This window comes from Macaca thibetana, chromosome 7, assembly GCF_024542745.1.
Source record: "Macaca thibetana thibetana isolate TM-01 chromosome 7, ASM2454274v1, whole genome shotgun sequence".
Classification (NCBI taxonomy): Eukaryota; Metazoa; Chordata; class Mammalia; order Primates; family Cercopithecidae; genus Macaca; species Macaca thibetana.
Window position 1 is genome coordinate 69938025 of NC_065584.1, and position 19272 is coordinate 69957296.

Here is a 19272-nt window from a genome sequence, read left to right on the forward strand (position 1 = left end):
GGGAGGAGATCCTAGCATGCTTTTGTCTTTGCCAGGGGAGAGGGAGGTAAGACAGGGAAGGGAAAAAGCCAACAAAAGGTGTGGCCACAGAAAAAATTATATGGCAGGTCACTGGGGTTTAATCCCACTGGGGAAGTCAGGGAGAGCTATCCCTTCAAGAGACAAGGGAGCTGAGAGTTTATCCTTTAATTCCCTTCTGTCATTAGCTGAAGGTTCCTCCTAGTGTCATCAGCTCCTCTTCAGAAGGCCTGGCCTGGGCACGGGCTGAGAGAAAGAAATGCCTCCCGTGGAAAATCACGGATGCTTGCAATAGGATTCTGTCAGTGCATGCAGAAACTGTGGGTGCCAAGGGGATATGAGCCAGGGGACATACGGCATTTTGAAAAGTTAGACATGTTTTGTCCTACTCTGCTCGCATGACCCTTGGATTGTATCATTTCCCCAATAGTTATCACATCCTGCCTTGTGTTACAAGGATTTGTGTACAATTAGAAAAAAATATTAAATTACTAACTGTCTCAGCCTGGGCTCCCACCAGAAAGTAGACCCCAAGGCAAATGCTTCTGTGTTACTACTTTATCGAGAAGTACAATCCCAGGAAAGCAGGGACGCTGAGAAGGGAGGGTGAGGCAAGGAAGACAGAAGCACCAGCATGAGGTGTGATTTGAAAGTGGCCACCAGTAAGTACAACTGATTGCATAATCACTCAGGACTATCCTCCACGGAGCCGTGTACACTCAGTGTCTCAGAACACTCCACCAAGAAGAGACGGAAGAGGTTAGAATTTATCTACCAGTTCATTTCTCCCATCACCAAAAAGGTTCATCAGACAGGAACTGTCCCCTGCACGTCCACAGCGCATAGGGGCAGGCACTGAGAATCCCACAGCCTCTATCACCTCTTTCAACAGAGAAGCCCCAGGGCAGTCGGTGAGTGACTTGCGGCATAGGCAGGAGGCAGGGGCTGTCTGTGGCTGCATGTGGTTTGTCTGAATCTCATCTGTGGCTGGGGCAGAGATGAAAAGGCATGAAGATAAGTGAGAGAAAGAGGTTATGAAGCAGCTTATTAAATTTGTCTGATTTACCAAGTAAAATAACTCACCAGGGATGACCCAATCCTCACATGGACCCACACATCATACCAAGAAAATTTTCCTGAAATAGTGTGAAGCATCCCATGGTGGCTTACAAATGAAAATCAACATTCTTGCTAAGCACAGTGGCTCACGCCTGTAATCCCAACACTTTGGGAAGCCAAGATGGGAGAATCACTTGAGTCCAGCAGTTCGAGACAAGCCTGGCAATATAGCAAGACCCCGCCTCCACAAAAAATAAAAATTTAGCCAAGCATGGTGTTGCATGCCTGTAGTCCTAGCTACTTGGGAGGCTGAAGCAGGGTGGTCACTTGAGCTAAGGAGATCAAGGCTACAGTGAGCTATGATCACGCCACTGCATTCCAGCCTGGGTGACAGAAAGATCCTGCCTCTTAAAAAGAATTACTTAATTGACTAATTAAATAAAAGTCAACATCCTATTATGAAAATCTGGTACATCAAACTAAAAACAAAGAAAGCTGAGTGGAGAGAAGTATTCTTTCCAAATGCCTGCTTACAGTGAACACAGGTCTCTGAGGAGATGGAGATGTACTGGAAGAATAAAACCAAGAAGGGAAACAACCCAAATGAGGCAAATATGAGTAAATTTAAAGTTAGGAAGCCAGGCCTGGAGCAATGCCTCATGCCTATAATCCCAGCACTTTGGGAGGCGGAGGCGGGCCAATCACCCGAGGTCGGGAGTTCGAGATCAGCCTGGCTAACATGGTGAAACCCCATCTCTACTAAATATACAAAGTTAGCTGGGTGTGGTGGCACACGCCTGTAATCCCAGCTACTCAGAAGGCTGAGGCAGGAGAATCACTTGAACCTGGGAGGTGGAGGTTGCAGTGAGCCAGGATCACGCCACTGCACTCCAGTCTGGGCAATAGTGAGACTCCGTCTCAAAAAAAAAAAAAAAGTTAAGAAGTCTTGCTGTTATCAGTGAGGCAAAGGGAAAGAGTTCTCTGGTTCATTCAGAGATTCCTCAGAGACACTCTATAAATAGTTTTTAGTTGTTTTATTTTCACTCATCAACTCCTGCAATGCAAGAATTATAAATATATACAGATTTTATATGTATCTATGATAGCTGCATTAAAGAGGCAGAGGGAACTATCTCAAGGAAACATGATGTCCAAAATCTTTATAGGTGCTGTCCTAGAAGGCAGGCCACATGTAAAAGAGAAACACATTTGTCTATTGGAAGAATATAGTATTAGGAAGACTATTGACCTGTATACACACTGTTTAAAGGAAAAGAGAAGGGTTTTACTTGAGTTCAGTTTTTTATAGTCATCAGTTCTGTTTATTTTTTTAATCTGTATACTGTTGAATACATTATCAGCAAGGATTGATGAAAAGGTCGATGACATTTTTTCTACAATATATAGTATTATTTCAAAAAGAATTACTTTAAAGAAAATATTTTAAATGTTAAGAAACATTCCTATTTAATTCCTTAAGAAACATTTTCCTTTAAATTTTGCAGCCTTGAAAAAATTCAATTATCAAGGTATTCCAAATATGCAGAAAATGACATAAATTTTATAATTAATGTATAACAAACATTTTATTAAAATGCATAGAAGGTTATATGGAAGACTAAGCATAATGAATACAATAATGAAAATGGTGGAACCTTTTAGACAACAAATATGTTTCAGTTTCAGAGAGAACAGTTGTGTAAATTACTCTAGAAACCACGGTCTATGTAATCATATAACTGAGTTATGGTCTTCAAGATGAAGTGCTTGGTTATAGTCAGCCATAGCTTCCTCAATCAGACCTATTTTACAACGAACTTTTGCTCTAAAATTATATACTAGAGCATCATTAGGCTTCAAAGACAGGGCTGCAAAAGAAAAAGAAAATCAAGATATGTTTAAGCTAGCACTCAAAAAATAGTCTCATTTCCTTACAAACAAAAATTGTATAAGAACTTTTTTTAAAAAGTAACTCAATGGATGAAATCAAGAACTTTAATACTTTTTATTTGAAAATATTTTTCTTCAAACAGAACTATCTAGTTAAATTAAAAATATTGAATCTTTCTAAGCAAACTAACTTGGGGAAACACAGTACAATGTCTTTCTTCGAAAGGTTGGCATTGTTTGTGTATAGTTTTGTAATAATTCTCTATATCTCAGTTTACTAGAGCTTTAAGTTAAGACATTACATAAAGGAATCTATATCGATTATATCAAGGACATGATATCTAAAACCACTAATTCTTATGTAACTTTATCTAAATAAATAGACCTAATGATTTTCTTCTTTTGTAGTCTAAAAATAATCACATCAACCACTGCAATCTTACCAAAATAATTACCAAAAGTATACCTTTATTAAGGTCTTCCTCAGCTAGTTCATATTGCTTTAAGCAGTAGTAGAAATGTGCTCTATTAAAATATACTGCAGCCCAAAATGGACAGCTTTCAATTACATTTGCAAAATCTCCTTTTGCTTCTTCGTATTTCTTTAATATTGTATTTGTAATAGCTCGATTCATGAGAATATATTCATTTTCTGGATCAAATTTTAAAGCTTTTGAGAAGTAGCCACTGGCCTACAAAATATGAAGATAATGATATATTTTAATTAGCAACTTACTATACCAAAATTTGAAGCACTTTTAGTCTTAATTTTAAATTAACGCCAGTGGCATACCAAGGGGGCAATAGAAGCAATTCATCCCAGGTACAGAGGTGCATTGTCTGCAGAGAATGTAAAAAGGTAAACCCAACCAAAAGTTGATCTGTTTTTTGTTATTACAATGTGTCAGCAATTCTAGATAATGTCAGTGATATAATACTCCTGTTGGCTGGGTTAAAATGCTCCCACTGGCTGGGTGTGGTGGCTCATACCTGCAATCCCAGCACTTTGGAAGGCTGAGGCAGGTGGATCACCTGAGGTCAGGAGTTCGAGACCAGCGTAGCCAACATGGGGAAACCCCATCTCTACTAAAAATACAAAAATTAGCTGGGTGTGGTGGCAGGCGCCTGTAATCCCAGCTACTCGGGAGGCTAAGGCAGGAGAATTGCTTGAATCTGGGAGGCGGAAGTTGCAGTGTGTGGAGGTCACACCAATGCACTCCAGCCTAGGTGACAGAGCAAGACTCCATCTCAAAAAAAAAAAAAATCCTCCCACTGCCTCTTACCCCAAATCCCAGATCCCTGTATAGAGATAAAAATATGTTAAAGCATAAAATAGAAAAGAAGGCCACAACAACAGGATAAAATACAAATTAGAAAAATAACACTTGGTTTTTGTCATTTACTGATTTGCGTATGTTGAACCAGCCTTGCATCCCAGGAATGAAGCCAACTTGATCATGGTGGATAAGTTTTTTGATGTGCTGCTGGATTCAGTTTGCCAGTATTTTATTGAGGATTGTCACATCAATGTTCATCAGGAATAGTGGCCTAAAAATTTGTGTGTGTGTGTGTGTGTGTGTGTGTGTGTGTGTGTGTGTGTCTGCCAGGTTTTGGTATCAGGATGATGCTGGCCTCATAAAATGAGTTAGGGAGGATTCCCTCTCTTTCTATTGATTGGAATAGTTTCAGAAGGAATGGTACCAGTTCCTCTTTGTACCTCTGATAGAATTCGGCTGTGAATCCATCTGGTCCTGGACTCTTTTTGGTTGGTAGGCTATTAATTACTGCCTCAATTTCAGAACTTGTTATTGGTCTATTCAGAGATTTGACTTCTTCCTGGTTTAGTCTTGGGAGGGTGTATGTGTCCAGGAATTTATCCATTTCTTTGAGATTTTCTAGTTTATTTGCATAGAGGTGTTTATAGTATTCTCTGATGATAGTTTGTATTTCTGTGGGATCGATGGTGCTATCCCTTTTATCATTTTTTATTGCATCTATTTGATTCTTCTCTCTTTTATCTTTATTAGTCTAGCTAGCTGGAGGTATCATACTACCTGACTTCAAACTATACTCCAAGTTTACAGTAACCTAAACAGCATGGTACTGGTACCGAAACAGATATATAGACCAATGGAACAGAACAGAGGCCTCAGAAATAACACAACACATATACAACCATCTGATCTTTGACAAACCTGACAAAAACAAGCAATGGGGAAAGGATTCCCTATTTAATAAATGGTGCTGGGAAAACTGGCTAGCCATATGCAGAAAGCTGAGACTGGATCCCTTCCTTCCACTTTATACCAAAATTAACTCAAGATGGATTAAAGACTTAAACCTAAGACCTAAAACCATAAAAACCCTAGAAGAAAATCTAGACAATACCATACAAGACATAGGCATGGGCAAAGACTTCATGACTAAAACACCAAAAGCATGGCAACAAAAGTCAAAATAGACAAATGGGATCTAATTAAACTAAAGAACTTCTGCACAGCAAAAGAAACTATCATCAGAGTGAACAGGCAACTTACAGAATGGGAGAAAATTTTTGCAATCTGTCCATCTGACAAAGGGCTAATATCCAGAACCTACAAAGAACTCAAACAAATTTACAAGAAAAAAATAAACAACCCCATTAAAAAGTGGGCAAAGGATATGAACAGACATTTCTCAAAAGAAGACATTCATATAGCCAACAGACACATGAAAAAATGCTCATCATCACTGGTGTTTAGATAAATGCAAATCAAAACCACAATGAGGTATCATCTTATGCCATTTAGAATGCTGATCATTAAAAAGTCAGGAAACAAGAGATGCTGGAGAGGACGTGGAGAAATAGGAATGCTTTTACACTGTTGGTGGGAGTATAAATTAGTTCAACCATTGTGGAAGACAGTGTGGTGATTCCTCAAGGATCTAGAACCAGAAATACCATTTGACCCAGCAATACCATTACTGGGTATATACCCAAAGGATTATAAATCATTGTACTCTAAAGACCCATGCACACGTATGTTTATTGTAGCACTGTTCACAATAGCAAAGACCAACCCAAATGCCCAACAATAATAGATTAGATAAAGAAAATGTGGCATATATATACCATGGAATACTATGCAGCCATGATAAAGGATGGATTCATGTCCTTTGCAGGAACATGGATGAAGCTGGAAACCATCATTCTCAGCAAAGTAACACAAGACGAGAAAACCAAACACTGCATGTTCTCACTTATAATTGGGAGTTGAACAATGAGAATACACGGACACAGGAAGGGGAACATCACACACCAGGGCCTGTCAGTGGGTGGTAGGTTGGGGGAGGGATATGTAAATGATGAGTTGATGGGAGTAGCAAATCAACATGGCATATTTATACCTATGTAACAAACCTACACATTGTGTACATGTACCCCAGAACTTAAAGTACAATTTAAAAAAAAGTAAACAAGAAAACAAAAGAAGAAAGAAAAGTAAAACTTTGTGTAAAAAAGCAGAGTAAGAGCTCAACCACAAGAGACTTTTCAAAATAAGGTTCTAAGACATACAAGAGTGATAAAAACTCACTTATACCAAAAAAAGGTATAAAAAAGAGAGAGGAAATATCAGCTTGTTGAAAAGACCAAAGACTTGAGATTATTCACAACTCATCATTGATCTGAAAGGGACCCTCAAGTTAGTCTGCAAAACAGTATTGGAGTCCTGGTCCAGGAGTCATTTGCTAGAGCTCTGCAAAGAGGCAAGTACCAAAATTGAGAATAAACAATAAGTAACTTTTATAGAATTTTGACATGGCTATGACATCCCAGCACTTGATCACATTTCTAGTAATTCATTTTTATTGGGTTTTAGCAATGTATATTGATTACAGTATACTAGAATTTTTTTTAACTGGCCTTTCACCACAAATAGTTGAGATGCTGATTAGACATCCTGCTAGTCAACTTAGAAATCTCTAATTCCCTGATGGATGAAAACCTGGCCACTACTTTAAAACCTACCTTAAAGAGAGACTCACTTTTCACAGTAAAGCTTGCCACTCGCCAATTACTTAATACTCAACTTTTTCCGAACCAAACATAATCTGGCTTCTATTTCCCCCTATTCCATGAATTCTGTTGTTGCTAAAATTGCAGCTGTCCTCAAGCCTAATGGACACATTCTAGTTCTTGTCTTCCATGACATTTCTGTGGCATGGACACCTTTGGTCTCTCCTTCCTTCTTAAAATTCTCTCTGTCACTGAACTACTTTCCTCTATGTTTCCCGAAGAGCTGTCCTCTATTCACTTCCTTCATGAGTGATATGGAACACTGATTGCACAGTGGCTGAGAGCCCAGACCATAGAGTCATATTGCTGGGTTTATATCCTGCCTCTACTTTGAATGAGTTACTAAAACTCTATTTGCATCAGTTTCCTCATCTGTAAAACAAAGGTAACAAATAAAACTCCACTTCCAGTGTTGATGTGAGGGTTAAGTGAACTAATATGTAATGTACTGAGAACAATATGCAGAAAGTAGTAAGGACTCAGTCAATTATTACTTATATATCACGTTTTTCCCAGTGTCTATACATGGAGAGGGAACATCACCTTTAGGCAATACTCCATGAATTTTGCTTCCTCTTACTTTTGAGAGGTAATTAGCTCAAGATGTAAAATCCATCTCAACCCTGAGACAGGTTGGGGGGAAGGGGGACAGGATTGACATCATTCTGTGAAGAGCTTGAAGAGGATTCTCTCCTGAAGAGAAGGCTGCACCCCCAGTTCTCAGAAATGAGGCAAGGGAAAGACTCCAAGCAAGGCCAAAACTTTCTTCCTAAAGTAATTTAGACTTCATTTTGATTCACCAGTAAATTATCAATAAAGAAGACACAATTACACATCACAAGGCAAACCTTCAATCATGTAAGAGCAAATTCTTTTTCTCACGTAAGAGAAAAGAACTTTGAACTGTGTAACTTTCTACTCTAGCTGCCAAATATATTACTTAGAAAATGAAACCTATAAATTTAATGAGGTTACTTGAAGTATCAGAATATTAACTATGAAGCAATTAGAGGCTAAAGGCATCTACCACAACAGATGGCCTTGATTTTTTAATAATTGGTTTAATGCCCTTACGTTGTAATTAATTAAAAAGCAGATCCAGTTATTTTTTAAAGTCACCTGTAGTTCATAATGTATGCAAGTAGCACATCCAACTGTGGTTTAAGATCATTAAATCACATTAAGTGGTTATCATTAAGTCACTAAAGATAAAAGAAGCCAGATCACACACATTTTTTTAACCCTCTAGAGTTTATTAGATCAGTTGAGGGACCCTTCCTCCTAGCCTAAGTCTTACCTCCTTTATAGTCAGAAATAAGGTGATGAGGGCAGAGGGTGAAAGGGAATAAAAGCCATTTTCTCCACGGAGCCCAAAGCATACTAGAATAGCTGAATACCTATTCCCAAAGCTTGCTAGTCCCTGGAGGGAGTGTGCACTGTAAAGCTCAGGCATCCAGTATATCAAGTCAAAAGATGGAACATATTTTACATGAAATATTTGCCCAGATAATTTGTCTATACTTTGGAGGGAATACAGCCATACTTCAAAAAGAATTTAAACTACACTTTGGATCTAACCAAATACTTTTCTACATGATGCCCATATAGTAATCAAAGACAAATGAATGAAAAAGGTGAATATCTCCTTTTCATGCAGATCTTAAACATCTATGGAAATATAACATTGCCCTGGGAATTTTATTTGCCTTAATCACATTAACTAACTACAATGCACATAAACATTTCTAGGATCCAGCCAGAGGGTGATCTGAGTTTGGTCAAGTTAGAGACAACTGATCTTTGAGCAATTGTCTCTACTGACAGGATAGATGTAAAACTGACAGGATTAGATGACATTAGCTTAAGGACATAAGAAACAGAAAGTTATGGTTGACTCTGACATTTCTATTCAAGTGACTTTATGGAAGATGACAACTCGAATTGAGAGAGCATTTATATGAAGAAAGCTCGGCTAAGGATAATGGATAGAGAGAGCAATTCAGAATGGGCTTTAATGAACTTGTAAAATATCCAGTTGTAGCAACTCCTAAATATGGGTTAGGAACTCAGAAGAAAGGAGAGTTTCAAGTAGTGTAAGTCATGATAATAAATGGACTTTCAGAGCAGAGAAATGTAGAGATAAGAGGGCAGAGTGTGCTTCCTGCCCCTTAACAGCTTACAGAGTAAGGAGATAGAGATCAACACAGAAACAACTGCATGACATAAAGCAGTATTTAATCTGTATAGAGAGAATTATATGCAAAGCAAGAAAGACTCAAGATCTCATTTTGAAATTTAAAACTACAAACCTCAAATGAGGACTTCATATTGTTACTACACTCTAATATGCTCATCTTACCACTCTCTTAACACAATTATTTCACATTTTCTCTCTTGTCTTTAAAAATCCTAGCCATCTTGTCTTTCTTTCTTAACCATTCACTCCCACTGTTAACTGGTGACTAATACTTGTATCCATGGAGAAGATATAATCAATAGATAGGGTTACATACTACCAAAACCTACATTCAACTGTGCCCAAACCCTCTGCCTTTCCTAATGACATAACGGGTAGTGTGTTCTGCTCCCATCAAGGGCCACATGTGCAACTTCCAAACTCTTAACTTCATCAAATTCTTGAAGATTTTGATCCTAATTATCCCTGACACTCTCCTTTACCAACAATTTACTAGTTTGTTCTTATTAACATTGGAGCGTAAATTGATATCTCTCATCTTAAAGACACATACACACAAACCTCTTACCCTCAAAGTCTCAAAGACAATAAAAAAAATCACCAGGAAAAAGATAGTATTTCTACAATGAAAACTAAAATTATAACATTTCACACCACACTTACCCTGCCATGGACACCACTAGTGCTTATACATCCAGCCCAGGGGCCTAAAGACTGACCTTCCCAGCCTACCGCCCTCACTGCCAGTGCCTATGTGCCCTGCCAGGAGCACAAAGACTGCCCACCCAGGGAAAACCACTGCCTGCAACGGCCCCCATGTGCTACCTCAGGGCCTGAGGACTGGACTGCCTGGCATCACCACCTCCAGTAAAGTTTCACCACAGTGTCCACTAATAACCACAGCCTAAGCCACCAAGGAACTCACAGACACCACTGACATTGATTATAGATGAAGTAATCATATGCAGACTATACCACTCTATGGTGCCCACCTAGAACCTAAGCCGAAGTACCCTATTCAACTTACTTTATAGATACATCTGCAGAAAAAAGTCTTTCCCTATGAAAGCTACTTAATAAAATTGGAAGAAGTGATGGTTACACCAGATGAGCAGATATCAATGTAAGGACACAAGAAACATGACAAAGCAAAGAAATACACCCCAAAAGGAGTGCAATAAATCTCCAGTAACCCCAAAGAAAAGAAATTTTGTGAAATGTTTGAAAAAGAATTCAAAATATTTACCTTAAAGAAATTTAGAACAAAAGAATACAGATAAGCAATACAAAGAAATCAAAAAAAGAATTCATGATTTAGATGAGAAATCAAACAAATATAGATATCATAAGAAAATAACCAAAGAGAAATCCTGGAACTGAAGAATTCAATGAATGTAATTAAAGAAATACAATCAAGACATTCACCAATAGACTAGGTAAAATAGGAGAAATAATTCCTAAACTTGAAGACAGGTCTTCAGAAATGACCTAGTCAGACAACAATAACAAAAAGAATAAAAAGGAACGAAGAAAGCTTACATCATATAGAGGATACCATCAAGTGAACAAACATTCAATTTTGGGAGTTCAAAAGAAAAAGTCATTAAAAACCTATTCAGTAAAATAATAACTGAAAAGTTCCCAAATATTGGAAGAGATATACATACAGATACAGGAACCTCAAATGTCCCCAGAGAGATTCAACCCAAAAAGGCCCTCTCTGAGGCACACTATCATCAAACTATCAAAAGTCTAAGACAAAGAGAGAATTTTAAAAACACCAAAAGCATCAAGTCACATATAAAGGAATTTCTGTCAGACTAACAGCAGATTTCTCCACAGAAATCCTATAAGCCAGGAGAGAATTGGATGATATATTCAAAGTGCTGGGGGGTGGTAGGGGAAGAACTGTTAAGCAAGGATACTATACCCATCAAAGTTATTGCTCAAAAATGATGGAGAAAGTCTTTCCCAGACAAACAAAGACTGAGGAAATTCATCAGTATAAGACCAGTCCTACATGAACTGCTTAAGAGATTTTTACATCTGGCAGCCAAAAGACAATATCCACCATCATAAAAAATACACTAAAATATAAAACTCACTGAAACAACACACAATGGAGAAAGTGAAAGGAAACAAATGTTATCATTATCGAAAGCTGCCAAATTTTATTATCAAAGATAAGCAATAAGAAAGAAAGGAACAAATATAGAAAACAATAAGAAAACAACAAAATGACGTAAATACGTCCTTACCTATCAAAAAGAACTCTGAACATAACCAGTTTAAATTTCCCAATTAAACGATATAGACTGACTGAATGGATAATAAAACAAAACCCAACTATATGCTGGCTACAAGAAACACATTTCACCCATTAAGGACACATGACTGAAAGTTAAGAGATGTAAAAGGATATTTCCTACAAAACAGAACCCAAAAGAAGCAGTTATATCAGACAAAATAGACGTCAGGACAGAAAACGTAAGAGACAAATGATATCATTATATAATGATAAAGAGATCAGTTCAGCAAGAAATATAACAATTGTAAATACAAATGCACCAAACATTTGAACACCCATATATATAAAGCAATTATTATGGGTAAAGAGAGTGAGTTAGACCCATTAATAATAAAACAATTGTTGGGGACTTCAATACCGCACTCAGCATTGGATGGATTATCTAGACAGAAAATCAACAAACAGCAGACTTAAACTGCACTATAGACCAAATGAACCTTACAGACATTCACAGTACATTTCATCCAACAGTTGCAGAATACTTATTATTTTTTTTTTTTGACGGAGTCTTGCTCTGTCACCAGGCCACAGTGCAGTGGCGCAATCTCAGCTCCCACCTCCCGGGTTCAAGCAATTCTCCTGCCTCAGCCTCCTGAGTAGCTGGGACTACAGGTACGCACCACCATGCACAGCTAATTTTTGTATTTTTAGTAGAGGCGGGGTTTCACCATGTTGGCCAGGATGGTCTTGATCTCCTGACCTCGTGATCTGGCCACCTTGGCCTCCCAAAGTGCTGGGATTACAGGCGTGAGCCACTGCACCTGGCCAGAATACCCATTCTTATCAGTATATGGAATATTCTCCAGGATTGGCTACATGTTAGAACATGAAACAAGTCTCAACAAATATTAATAATCAAAATTATATCAACTATCTTCTCAGACCACAGTGGAATAAAACATCAACAACAAGAGAAGCTTTGGAAATTAAATAAGCAAATTAAAATTAAATAATATGCCTCGAACAACCATTGGGTCAATAAAGAAATTCAGAAGGAAAACAAAACAATTCTTGAAACAAATGAAAATGGAAACACAACATACCAAAACCTACGAAATGCAGCAAACCTAAGAAGGATGTTTATAGAGTTGAATGCCTACATCAAAAAAGTAGAATGATTTCAAATAAACACTGTAAAAATGCACCTCATAAAACTAGAAAAGCAAGAACAAGCTAAACCCAAAATTAGAAAAAAAAAAAGAAATAATAAATATCAGAGCAGAAATAAAGACTTAAAAAATATAAAACATCAATAAAATGAAGTTATATTTTTGTAAAAATAAACAAAACTGATTGACTAACTAAAAAGAGAGAAAAGACCCAAATAAATAAAACTGAGAAAACTGGGTATCCATATGCAGAAGAAAGAAACTAGACCCCTGTCTCTCCCTATGTACAAAAATCAAATCAAAATGGATTAGACTTAACTGTAAAACCTGAAAATATAAATCTACTAGAATAAAACATTGTGGAGATGTTTCAGGACACTGATTAATATGGCACAGATTTTTCAAGAGTTAAGACCACAAAAGCACAGGCAACAAAAGCAAAAACAGACAAGTGGTTTTATATCAAGTTTAAAAAGCTTCTGCATAGGAATGGCAATAATCAATAGAGTGTAGAGAAAACCTACAGAATAGGAGAAAGTATTTACAAATTATTCATCCAATGAGGAACTAATAACCAGAATATATAAAGAACTCAAACAACTCAACAGCAAAAAAAAAAAAAAAAAAAAAAAAAAAAAAAAAAAACCATTCCTATTAAAAAGGCAAATGATCTGAAAAAAAAGACATACTTTTTTTTATAGATAGATCTATTAAAAAAAAAGTTGAACATCACTAATTGTCAGAGAAGTGCAAATCAAAACCACAGTAAGATATTATCTCACCTCAGTTAAAATGGCTATTGTCAAAAAAAAAAAGCAAACAAAGAAAAAGACAGAAAAAAACACATCTAGCAAGAATGCAAAGAATGGGAGCTCTAGTACACTGACAGTGAGATTCTAAATTAGTACAGCTATTATGGAAAACTGTACAAAGGTTCCTCAAAACAAAAGAACTAGCATATGATCCAGCAAGTCCACTGCTGAGTATATATCCAAAAGAAAGAAAATCAGTATATTGAAGAAATATTTGCACTCCCAGGTTTGTCCCAGAACTTTTCACAATAGCCATGATATGGAATCATCCTAAGTGTCCATCAACAGATGAATAGATCAAGAAAATGTGTTACATATATGCAATGGAATACTATTGTATCATTAAAAAGAACAAAATCCTACTATTTGCAGCAACATGGGTGAGCATAGAAGACATTGTGTTAAGCGAAATAAGCCAGGTACAGAAAGACAACACGTATTCTCACTCATATTTGGAGGCTTAAAAAAAAACTTTGCATCATAAACATAGAGAGACATAGAGAGTAGAAAGGTGGTTACAACTGGCTGGGAGGGGTGGGTGGGGGGATGAAAACAGGTTGGTTAATGGGAACAAAAATACAGTTACATGGAAGGAACAAGTTCTAGTATTTGATAGCACAGCAGGGTGACTATATTTATGATTTATTGTATATTTCAAAATGGCTAGAAGATTTGAAATGTTCTCACCACAAAGAAAAGATAAATGTTTGAGGCGATGCATATTCCAATTACTTTGATTTCATCATTACACATTGTATGCATGTATCAAAATATCACATGTGCCCCATAAATATGTACAATTAGTATGTATCAATAAAAATATAACATTCTGAAATAAAATGATTCTGAAAAAAATTCATTTAAAAAATTTATTTTAGAAAAAAATTTTTAAGGAAGCAATTGCTATCAAGAAAAAAAATGAATCAGAAATATAGGAACCCAGAAAAGAGGTGATCAGGAAAAAATGGCATGGAAATAGGATAGAACTAGAAAAATAAAATAAAAAGGAAACCTGACTTATGAGGTCCACACGGATAACAGGTATCTCAGGAAACAGTATAAAGATTTAGAAAAAAATACAAAAGAAAGACAAAGAAAATTAAACAGACATTAAGAAAAAAAAATTAGAATAACTCAAAGTTAAAGAATATATGACATCTATATAATTGGTATCCCCAGTGAACAAACTCAGAACAATGAAACAGAAAAAAAAATTGTTAACTGAATTCAACAACACTTATCTGAAATCTACATACTGAAAACATATACTGTATACTTGATAAATTTAACCTGCAGTGGTCAACCCTAAGGCATACCTTGTTAAAACTTTTTCCTTAAAAAACAAATGTGGTTATTTTGACAGAGCAAGTTGCTTTTAAGAAAAAGAAAATCCGGTTTGCATCATGCTTCTTGACACCAACATACACCACCAGAAAAGAAAGCAGCGCTTACAAGACACTCGAGGAAAGAAACATGAGTCAAGGAGCCATGATGTCTTAAGGTATAAAATAGGCTACAGGCAAACAGCTATCAACATGCAAAAATCCAAGGAATATTGTTCTCAGGAGCCCCTCCTTAGAACTCTACCAGAGGATTAATTTCAGATAACCAAGAAATTATTGCGGGGAAGGGGAGTTTGGCAAATAATCTGGTGATGAGAACTGAATATACTTAACTGAAGAACTAAGACTAAAATGTGCAATAAGGGTAACAAAATAATACATAAATATTAAATCTTCAGGCAGTGTAGAAATAATAAAACTTACAACAAAATGAGAGAATTAGATTATGTACTGCCCAAGTGAACATGCAGCAACTATTCTTTTGGATTTCCCCAAGCGTCAGCAGTTGCCCTGCAATATCTATTGTCAACTGCTTCCAGCCTGGAATCCTCTGCTCTTTCCCCTACTTAGCCTTCCTTCAAGACCCTCCCTATGATGTGATTATCCAACTCACCTTAATTTGGACTAATTTTTATACCCAAGAGACTGTGGAAACTAAGTTTATATGACAAGCTGACATAATAAGCTGAAGCATATTTAAGAATATGAGGATAAACTATTTTTTTTAAAAAAAAGAATATTACTAACTAAAATTGAATAATGGATGAGAGGGAGGAGGAGTTTAGGGGTAATTTCACTGTTGTTCATAGTAGAGAAACTAAATTAAGAGTATTAAAGTTATTTTTATAAAGGTAATCACTACAGCAAAACTATAAACCCTCCTAAATATCACAAAAACTGAAAAAAAGTCAAGAAATAAAAAACAGAGAGTTAAATACTTTCAAAATACTTTTAACATTAACATACTTGTATTACATAAAATGACAGAACTAAGATCAAATGTATTTATTACATCAAAATTAAATGGGCTTAACTTGCCTATTAAAAGAAAAATATTTTCAAATTAGCTCTCAAAGTAAAATCCAATTCTATGCAGTATAAAAGAGACATACCAAAAACAAAGGATTTTAAAAGTTGAAAGGAAAAGGGAAAGCAAAGGAATATCAGGCAAAGCAAATCAGAAGGTCTCAGAGGTCATGATCCTCATATTACACAAAAGATAATTTGTTCCACAGAGCATTAAAAGAAACAAAGAAGGAAATTTGTAATGCTGAAGGCTATAATTCATAATGCATATATAATAGGTATAAATATCTATACATGAAATAATGTAGCATGGATTTTCACAAAGCAGACATTATAAGAGATGTAAAGAGAAACATATAGGAACCCCCTAATAACAGGATACTTGAATAAATCTCTCAGTCCAGATAGACCAAGTGAAAAAAAAAGTATGAATGTAAACTAATTAATAATGTAGACTTCATAAATGTAGACTTAAATCCACATCCTAATAGTAGCTACCCTTTCTTTGGAATGACCCTGACATATTCAAAAAAGCTTTTTACATTAGACTACATTAAAACTCAATAAATTCCAGAATGTAGAAAATATAAATGTCCTTCCATCTGGTTAAATGCCCTATTAATTTATTCTTTAGTCAAATGGGAAATAGAAATTACAGGTGCAAAATCTGGGAAAAACATTAATAAAAACATTTCAGTATATACTCAACACTACTGAAATATACACTTAAAAATGGTTGAGATGATAAAGTTTTTGTTAGGTGTATTTTACCAGAGCTAAACAAGCAAACATTACAGGGCCAAATGTGTGGAATGCTGCCAAAACAGTACTTGGGTAAAAGTCATACTTTTAATAACTTATTACAATACAAATGAAAGGGTGAAAATAAATTAAGCTTCCAACTCAAAAAGATAAAGAATAACAAGACAAATTCAAGGAAAGCAGAAAAAAGAGTGACTATAAATAAAAAGCAAAAACTTAAAAATTAAGAGTTTGAATCATGTAAATGCCTTATGATTCAAATGAAATAAATCCAAAAAATAGAAAATACCATCATCTAATGACCCAACATTTTTGTTTCAGATACTATGAATTGAAATCCAAAGAGATTAAGGCATCACACAAAACCAGAACTAAAATCCAAGTCTTCTTACTCCCAGTCAAGTGCTCCCATGGCAGAAATTTGGAAAAAGCATAAATTAAGGTGAGTTAGATAATCATAAGGACGGTCTTGAAGGAAGTCTAAGTGGGGGAAAGAACAGAGGATTCCAGGCGGGAGCTGGTGACAATACGTATCGCAAAGCAAGTCCTCACACTTGGGGAAGTCCAAAAAAATGTTTACTGGATGCTCACTTCGGCAACATATACATTAAAATTGGAACAATACAGAGAGGATGAGCATGCCCCCTGTGCAAGGATGACATGAAAATTCATGAAGCATTTCATATTTTTCAGGGAAGGAAGGATAAAATATCAAGGAGCATGAGAAAACTTTTGGTGCTGATAGATATTTATTATCTTTATTGTAGTGATGATTTTGCAGGTGTACACATATGTCAAGACATCAAATCATACATTTCAAATATGTGTGATTTGTTCTATGTCAATTATGTCTTAATAAGATTCTAGCAAGACATTTATTATGATAAAATATAAAGAAGAAAAAACTTTTACAAGTGTTGTTGATGATAATGAGGAGAATAAATCCATAGAGGCATAAATATTTAATGGATAAATTATAAGCATTCTTATGTAAGACAACATTTTAAATAAAAGAGCTAATATCCAATGCATTATTAGCCTGAGACTGTATGAACTACATTTTGAAGCTATATATAATAAAGATAGCATTTCATGTCAAAAAGAAAGTGTTAAGTAAAACTCACATTACCTGGGAAAACTGCCTGTGGTGAAAGTAGATATTTCCCGCATTAAAGTAAGCCAGCGAGTACTCGGGGTTTAGAGAAATTGCATCTTGATAGTCTTTCATTGCATTCTGTTTATGGCCCATAAACTCATGAATCACCCCACGATTTGTTAAGAATTCTGCTGTAGTATTGATCTGCAGTATAATATTATGATTATTTAACATCTGGGAATAGTATGTATCTCTGATTTCATGTCTGCCAAAATGAACATTAGAGAATCTACTTGTGGGAAATGAGTAGTTTTATAGTGCATGTAAAACCCCAGTAGAACAAATATTTTGAGAAAGGAGTTGGTATGAAGTTGGTTCAGTGTCAACATTTTGTTGATTTGGTTGCTATAAAACAAATAATCTTAGTGTTTTTTCACTCAGTTCCTTTCCAAGGAATAGACAAAGTGGAAAAGCTTATCTGTTTAGCTGTTAAGCTAGAGAAGAAATTAAATTGAATAGTTAACAGGTGTATTTTTATGTAGTAGCAATTATCTTTCAGTTCTTTCCTTTTCCTCATCTCAAACACTACAATATCTGCCCAAATCTATAGAATCAAAACCCAAAATCTAGAAGTAAAGAAGAGTTTCTGTCCATGCATTCAACATGAGATTTTTACTTGTCATTTCATTATGGGAAGATTCTGGGGATTTACACTGTTCTCTCTTTAGTTCCTTCAAACCTAGAACATTATTTTATGTTACGCATTCACTTTGTATGACAAAATAATATTGATGTCCCATGAAAGTATAAAGCGTGTTTACTGAAAGCGATCAACATTTATCAGGACTTTGGGGTTTTAGTGCATTTAGGTTATAAAATTGGCAAGCCATAACTCTTTACCCTAGGGATCACTTGGGTTAAAAAAATACAAAACATTATTTTCTGCATAAGTACTTTAAAAAGCTAACAGAGAACTTCTTACTTGAACCTATTCATTGACAGTGTTAATTTATGCTAATAATAATATAACCTAAGATGGTTTTTACCTTCACGGCAGCATTAATATCCTGCATTGCAGCAAAATTATTACCCATCTGAAGACAGACCACAGCTCTTCCTTCATAGGCTAAGTAGTTCTTTGGATCAATATCTATGGCAATGGTAAAGTGGTTCCAAGCTTTCTGGAATTTTCCTTGGGCCTAAAATAATTTTCCAATTACACAAAGTAGGAAATAGGCCATAACATAACAAATGTTTATGATTCTGACTCAATCAAATAAAACTTTAGTAAGAGTATTTAGTAAGGGTATTTAGCCATGCTAAATCTAAGTTCTTTTAAACCAGAAAGTAGGCATACTGAAAGCATACTGTGGCTGTATTCAGTTGACTAATTACCTCTGAGTATTTATGATGAAATTTTAATTAATTAAAATATATTTAACTTCAGAGTCATCTCCTGTACCAATCCTGGACAACATAAAATCATAGCCACCATGTGAAATGCCAACGGTTTTTACCAACACAAAAAGATTCACATTGAGCTGCACACACATAGGGAGGGATTGCATTTATTTGGTTGGCACTGAATCTCCAGT

General features: G+C 35.7%; 1 protein-coding gene and 1 non-coding gene across 10 annotated transcripts in view; one reads left to right on the top strand and one right to left on the bottom strand.

Annotated features, from left to right (window-relative positions):
• TTC6 (tetratricopeptide repeat domain 6) overlaps positions 1–19272 on the bottom strand; it is a 244260-nt gene that overhangs the window by 24419 nt on the left and 200569 nt on the right. For 8 of the 9 annotated variants that reach the window (XM_050795855.1, XM_050795856.1, XM_050795858.1 and 5 more), the window contains 4 exons: positions 18724–18876; positions 17711–17881; positions 3434–3659; positions 2645–2945 (listed from right to left, as the gene is read on the bottom strand). In XM_050795855.1, coding sequence (XP_050651812.1) covers positions 2809–2945; positions 3434–3659; positions 17711–17881; positions 18724–18876 — 687 coding nt within the window. In that variant the 3' untranslated portion in view covers positions 2645–2808. Of the gene's footprint in view, positions 1–2644; positions 2946–3433; positions 3660–17710; positions 17882–18723; positions 18877–19272 lie in introns of those variants that run through there. The other variant, XM_050795859.1, reaches the window with a different exon arrangement.
• Positions 17165–17271, top strand: LOC126960159 (U6 spliceosomal RNA). Its single transcript, XR_007727750.1, has one exon. It is a non-coding gene; the product is annotated as a U6 spliceosomal RNA (small nuclear RNA).